The 7,362-nt window shown below is 49.2% G+C and overlaps 1 protein-coding gene across 1 annotated transcript in view; it reads right to left on the reverse strand.

The window, feature by feature from the left end:
* LOC107123461 (ubiquitin-associated protein 2-like) overlaps window positions 1-7,362 on the reverse strand; it is a gene marked incomplete at its 3' end in the record, with an annotated part of 102,659 nt that overhangs the window by 5,070 nt on the left and 90,227 nt on the right. Inside the window, exons 13-14 of the mRNA XM_015426711.1 lie at window positions 4,090-4,367; window positions 1,773-1,945 (exon numbers count right to left, since the gene is read on the reverse strand). Of these exons, the coding sequence (XP_015282197.1) occupies window positions 1,773-1,945; window positions 4,090-4,367 (451 nt within the window). The remainder of the gene's footprint in view (window positions 1-1,772; window positions 1,946-4,089; window positions 4,368-7,362) is intronic.

Genomic DNA, 7,362 nt, shown 5'->3' on the forward strand with positions numbered 1-7,362 from the left:
GATGCGCTGTGGCTGGGGAACCCGGTGATTTCTGGGAGATCTCCAGGCCCCACAGAGAGATTGGCAACTCCAGTGACCATTTAAGGGAAGACTGGGATATGTATTTTGCCAACTCCAGTGACCGTTTAAGGGAAAATTGGGATACGTATTTTACCTCAGGACACATTCAATGACTCCCAACAGCAATAACAATCTGTTTAGAATGTTAGAGGCCAAGGCCAATCAGGCCACATATGCAAATGACCTCTGTGTTCCGACTGGCTACTGGGGAGAGAGGAACAGCAAACTGTTTAGAATATTGGAGGCGAGACTCAGGCAACACAGCCAGTGGATGGGGACAGCTTCTGAGTGACAGATCAGGGAGCCAACTGATTTGGGAGCGTGTGGAATGTTCAGGAGAGTCCATGACCAAAACAGAATTATTATATAGAGAGATTTTTTATATTCTATCAAAATCATTTACTTTTCTAGTTTTGTATTTTTGTACACGGTGTTTTCTTTGTTTTGGATGAAGAAAAACAGGACAGATCTTCAGATCTCAGAAGCTAAGCAGGATCAGCCCTGGTTAGTACTTGGAGGGGAGACCACCAAGGAAGTCCAGAGCGGCTACGTTACACGTAAACTACAGATGTGAACCTGAACCCTGCCTGGTCTGCAAGTTTCTCACTCCCCCCCCCACCCCACCCCCAGCCCAAATTCTCCATATACAAGAATGCTAATGGGACACTCTTTAGCAATGCCTCGGCGGGAAGAGAGGGGTAGAAATCCAATAAATAAATAAATAGCCACTGATATCAAATATTTATTTATTTATTCAAAATTGTGCCCTGCCCTCCCAGCCCAAGGCCGGCTCAGCTACCCTCTTGCATCATTTCGGGTCCCCAAACTTCATCTTGTAGGGAGATGTCAGACCCATGTTAGGATTGAGTTGAATGAGAAAGTGTTATTTATGGGAATTCTGGAAAACAATACAGTAGATCGATCCAAAAAGGATTTATTTAAAGCTATGATTCTAGCGGGTCATGCGGTAATGGCATGTGGATGGAAAGATGCATTAAAATGGGCTTTGGAAAGATTGGATTGGGACTTACATTAATGGTTTCAATCAGATATTTTACTGATACTAAAACAGGAAAAGACACGGGAAGATAAGGCGCTGGAGATAAGGAAGAAATGGTTTAGGTATGTAAGATGGGTGAGAGAAAGGGGTGGGGGCCCAATAATGATGTATTGGTAAAACTCCATAGGGTGTGCTTATGGTTGCAGATATAATAATAAGGGTTTCCTCCCCCCCTTTCAATTGGTCGCTCGTGTGAGGGGGGGAGGGAGTAATAAAGGGGAAATTGATGTACTTGATGTTTGGTTAAGCAAACCTGATGAAAAGGATTATGTAAGGATATAAAATGGAAGATATCAATACAAATTAAAAAATTAATTAAAAAAAAAGAGAGAGAGAGAGAGATGTCAGACCTAAGTCCAATGCTAGTGAACCGAAAGAATAAATGGGGCCGGGATCCAAAGCCACAGGTAGCCTTCAGTTAAATTATTAGGGATGGGACTTCTGGCCAGTCATATGCATTCCAAGTGGCTCTTCCCAGCCAAGCAAGCAAAGATAAGCTTTGCTTTTAACATCTCCTGCTTTTCTTTCCACAAGGCCACACGCCCCTGAGCCTCTAGAACTGGACACCGTGACCTGCAGACCTTTTTCTTGGTGCATAGCCAAGCCTGGTGAGATGCAGAGGAAAGAGCGAGAGTGGAGTGGGTGTACGTACCTTACAGGCTTCGGGTAGAGTATGCCGCTGGGGGCCTGGCTGGTGCTCTCGTAGCCTGAAGCGGATGCAAGCTCCGAGAGGGAAGCCTCCAACCCGAACTCGAGAGCTCCAAACTGCACGTTTAACCCGGACACGTCAGTGGATCCGGGCATCTCCACGGCAGAGGACGGAATCTGAGAAAATCGAAAAGGCCATTCATGCCAACCCATCAAAAACGGCACCTTTCTGCTCTCGGGATGCTGTCGTACCCGAGAAAGATGAATACAGCATACAAAACACAGAAAGGGTCAGGCTTTCGGAAAAGTCCTTGGCTTCTAAAAATCGGTTGTGTTTACTGTCAATGAGTGAATAGCACAGATTCCACATTATTATTATCATTATCATTATTATATGAGCCTCAATGGCAAACAACATCCTCATCTCCACAAGCAGAGTTTATAGCTATCTCTGTACTCGGATGGGAGAGACCACCGAGGAATACGAGGGATGCCACATAGAGGCGGGAAAGTGCAAACCACCTCTGCTGGTCCCTGCCCTGACCGAAACCTAGATGGCCCCGGCCAGCCCGATCTCGGCAGATCTCGGAAGCTAAGCAGGGTCGGCCCCGGTCACTACTTGGACGGGAGACCACCCAGGAAGCCCAGTGCTGTGACACAGAAGCAGGCAATGGCAAAAACCACCTCCGCTGCTCGTCTCTTGCCTTGCAAACCCCACGGGGTCGACGTTAGTCGGCCTTCGGCTTCACAGTACTTTCTAGATGGCCACCTGACAGCAGTGCGGATCCGGTGAACTGAGGCAGAGCAGGAGAGGGAGGGCAGGACGGGTTGCCTCAGTGCATAGTTGCCTCAGTGCATAGTTCTCGTGGCCCTTTCTTACACGCCCAGGGAAATGCTGATGGCCACTTTAGTTTTTTTGTCCCTCCGTGGGGGATTTTTTTAATTTGCATTTTCTATAAACTACAAAAAAATAAGGAAAGGTAACTACAAACTACAGGTGAAAGTAAAGAAAAACGACAAAAAACCCAAGAGATGGTGGTCATACACAATGCTTACAACCAGGGGTCATTTCCTGCAGGAGCGCATAGGAGCGGAGCTCCGGCAGTAAAGAGCCCAGGGGGTGGGCACATGCAACGAGCCCCACCCCCTGCTCCCAGCAGCCCTCAGTCAGAGCAAGAAGCAGCCAGGTAGGTTGCGGAGCCCCCAGGCCCAAAACAGTCCAGTGGCACCTTTAAGACCAAGGTTTATTCAGGTAGAGCGGAGGGTGTTGCCTTCTGACACACATCCAGTGATGTCAGGGGGTGTGGCATATGCAAATAAATTATGCTAATGAGTTATGCTAATGAGCTCCTGCACCTCTTTTTCTACGAAATGACCCCGGCTTACAACATTAGCTTCTAGTTAAATAAGCTTATACTTTGCTACGTTAAGTGAGTACACAATTCTTATGGCTCGTATTAGAATCCCCAACAAATCTGACTATATAAAGATCTCTATGGAGAAATGATTTAAATTCGTTTAAAACAGAATCTAGAGAACAATCACAACTCATTTTTTATCCTTTTTGTTTCTCAATCGGCAGCTTAATTTAGGGGCGGCCGTCCCCCGTTCAGAAACTGAGTCGTCATCAGAAGGTGCCAGTCCTCCTGCTTCTGATGGCCACTTTGGGGGTCCGGAAGCAATCCTGGAGGTTTCGCGGTCATCTTCTGGGCGTGGGACAGCGGTCACCGCACGAGTGGTGTGCAAGTGGAGGAGTGGGGAATCAAACCCGGTTCTCCCAGATTAGAGTCTGCATACTTAACCACTACACCAAACTGCATGAGTACCTTTATCGCCCAGCTGCTTAAACTGGGTTTTTAGGTGGTGTGCAAACAAACCCGACTTTAGGGCTGGTGCAGTCATCGCAAGAGTAAAAATCATCCTTGCAGCTGCGATTTTAGCAGATTACATCAGCAAGGGCCATCTTTTAATTGGCAAGGGCACGTTTTAATTGGCAGGGTTACAACCTAAGGGCATACTTGTTTGTCTCTCTGTACTATTTTGGTTCTGGGGTGCTACAGTAACCAAGAACAAAAGGAAGAAAACATCTGAAGATGGCCTTTCCTTCTAACGAAGAGTGTCAGCCTTGTGCCCATTAAATCGCCCCTTTGTGCTGCTCATCCCTTCGTTATCTCAAAAAAAGAAGAAGGCAACAACATTGAGGACTTGGTAATAGGTGGATAAATTTAATTGATCTCTTATACTTAGGCAGGACGAAGTCGACAGCTTGACTTAATCGATGCCCGTGCTGATTTACGCAATCCCTCTGGTTTGTCACCCACCTTGGAAGCTGGTGGGATCTTCCGTTTGGGTGGCTTCATCTGTTTCTGCGGCGTCTGATGGGCGGGCAACATCTGGCTTTCTGCAGACAGGCTGGGAAGGAGCAACAGTTTGCCGGCCGCCGCGGGGCTGTCTACGGGTGACGGCTCTCGGGCCTTTACCTGCGGAGTGAAGGATTCCAGTCCGGGAGGCGGGGCGGGAACCGCCTGCGTCTGCTGCTGCTGCTGCCGCTGTGTTAACTGGCTCAGAACCGGGGATGGCTCAGGCTGGGATTTGAAATCTAGGCACCATTGGCAAGGGAGAACAAAGGGGGGGGGGAAGTCATCACTCAGTCCAGCATGTTAGAGCTCCACCTGGTGCAGCAGAACTGACACTCTGCACTGCACGAGGGCAAAGGTGTTGTGTGTTTTAAATTTCAGGAGTCTGGCAGCACCCTGAAGACTAACAAGATTTTACTCCAGCATAAACTTTTGGTGATTAAAGCATTTTACTCATTTATTTACGCTATCTATAGTTTGCCTTTCTCACAAGACTGAAGAAGAGGAAGAAGAAGAGGAGTTTGGATTTATACCCCCGCCCATCACTCGGCGTCTCAGAGTGGCTTACAGACTCCTCTCCCTTCCCCTCCCCTCAACAGACACCCTGTGAGGTTGGTGGGGCTGAGAGAGCGCTTTCCAGAACTGCTCTTGAGAGAACAGCTCTGACAAAACTATGGCTTGCCCAAGGTCATCCAGTAGCTGCAAGTGGAGGAGTGGGGAATCAAACCTGGTTCTCCCAGATTAGAGTCCGCACGCTTAACCACGACACCAAACTGGCGCAAACTAAAATACACAGAGCGAGTCAAGACAATCGACGGATGCGACATTCAGTCAACAGTGCAATAACATTAGGGGTGTAGAACCAACCAGAAGACTGAGAACAGAACTGAAGCAAAGCACCACTGTTAACATGACACATTAAGTGATGCAAAACTCCAGAGTAGGCTCCGATTTATGGCAAGGTATACACAGTAGTGTGGACCACAGTCCCTAATGATTTGTCCAGGTAACTTTGTGAATCATTTTGTACAGTGCGGCCCCATTGCCTGCGTGGAAAAGCCCTCTAGAATACTTCAGTTTTGCATAGTCTGTGGAAAGCCCAGAGCGTGAGAGCCTTCCTGGCCTTCTCAGGCAGGCTGTTCCACAAGGTGGGGGTCGCAATGGGGGAGGCACGTGTACAGGCACTTGTTCATTTCGCCCATCTGCCTGTTGGCCGCCGCATAAGACCCTGTGTGTTCTGATCCTTATCCACAAAACTTTATACTGGAATAGAAGCTTAGCAACAAGGTGCCACCATACCTCTCTTAACCGTGGCTGTAACAGAACAGCACGGTTACCCCTCTGAAACAGGAACAGTGGTGCACTGGGAAGAAGAGGAGGAAGAGGAAAAGAGAGGAGGAGACTGGATTTATACCCCGCCCTTCACTCGGAATCTCAGAACAGCTTACAGTCTCCTTTCCCTTCCCCTCTCCACAACAGACACCCTGTGAGGTAGGTGGGGCTGAGAGAGCTCTTTCAAGAACTGCTCTTGACAGAACAGCTCTGAAAGGACTTGTGGCTGACCCAAGGTCACACCAGTAGCTGCATGTGGAGGAGTGGGGAATCAAACCCGGTTCTCCCAGATTAGAGTCTGCGTTCCTAACCACTACACCAAACTGGCTCTCTGGAAAAATAATTTTACAGGGGAAAGCGCGAACGCAGTCCCCCACTACCACAAATTATGCACTTGAGTTTCCCGCATTTGGGGAAATCGCAGGGGTCAGCACACCTGGATTGCAACGGATGAGCCTCACTCTTGGAAAACTGCCTTCGTGAGACAGTTTGGTGTAGTGGTTAAGTGCGCGGACTCTAATCTGGGAGAACCAGGTTTGACAAGCGGACAACTCCTCTGCTTGTACCTGCTGGATGACCTTGGGCAAGCTGTAGTTCTGGCACAGCTGTTCTTGAAAAAGAGCAGTTTCTGTCAAGAGCTCTCTCAGCCCCACCTACCTCACAGGGTGTCTGTTGTGGGGAGGGGAAGGGAAAGTAGTTTGTAAGCCGCTCTGAGACACCTTTGGGTAGTGAAGGGTGGGGTATAAATCCAATCTCTTCTCTTTTTCTTCTTCGTGATCGAGGGGTCTCCCCTGCCAGGTAGGGAACTGGACTATGATCTGGGAAATACCCACTCCGTCACGGAAGCTCGTTGGGTGACCTTGGGTGGGTGGCACTTACATGCTCACAGCCTAGCCTACCTCACAGGGTTGTTGTGAGGATAAAATGGAGAAATGGAGAGACAGTGTAGTGAAGTGGCTAGTGTCACACTAGGATCTGGCAGAACCAGGTTCGAATTCCCACTCTGCTGTGGAAGTTGGCTAGGTGACCTTGGGCCAGCCACACACTCACAGCCTGGCCTATCTCGCATAAGACCATAAGAGGCACCAATGTTGGATCAGGCCAAAGGCCCATCCAGTACAACACTCTGCATCACACAGTGGTCATAAATACCAGCTGCCAACAGGAGGTCCACCAGTGGGGCCAGGACATTAGAAGCCCTCCCACTGTTGCCCCCCCCCCCAGCACCAAGAATACAGAGCGTCAGTGGCCCCAGACTGAGAGTCCCTGTCTATATCTTGTGGCTAAATAAGAACATAAGAGAAGCCAGTGTTGTATCAAGCCAATGGCCCATCTAGTGCAACACTCTGTATCACCCAGTGGCCAAAGATACCAGGGGCCCTCAGGAGGTCCAGCAGTGGGGCCAGGACACTAGGAGCCCTTCCACTGTTGCCCCCCCCCCAAGCACCAAGAATACAGAGCATTACTTGCTCCCAGACCGAGAGTTCCTGTCTATACCTTGTGGCTAATACCCACTGATGGACCTCTGCTCCATATAAGAACATAAGAGAAGCCAATGTTGGATCAGGCCAAAGGCCCATCCAGTCCAGCACTCTGTCACACAGTGGCCAAAAATACCAGGTGCCAACAGGAGGTCCACCAGTGGGGCCAGGACATTAGAAGCCCTGAGAGTTCCTATCTATACCTCGTGGCTAGTAGCCACTGATAGACCTCTGCTCCATATAAGAACATAAGAGAAGCCAACGTTGGATCAGGCCAAAGGCCCATCCAGTCCAACACTCTGTATCACACAGTGGCCAAAAATACCAGGTGCCATCAGGAGGTCCAGCAGTAGGGCCAGGACATTAGAAGCCCTCCCACTGTTGACTCGCAGGGCTGTTGTGAGGATAAAATGGGGGGGGGGGA

Source organism: Gekko japonicus, unplaced genomic scaffold (genome assembly GCF_001447785.1).
Source record: "Gekko japonicus isolate JY-2015 unplaced genomic scaffold, Gekko_japonicus_V1.1 scaffold2937, whole genome shotgun sequence".
NCBI classification, from domain to species: Eukaryota; Metazoa; Chordata; class Lepidosauria; order Squamata; family Gekkonidae; genus Gekko; species Gekko japonicus.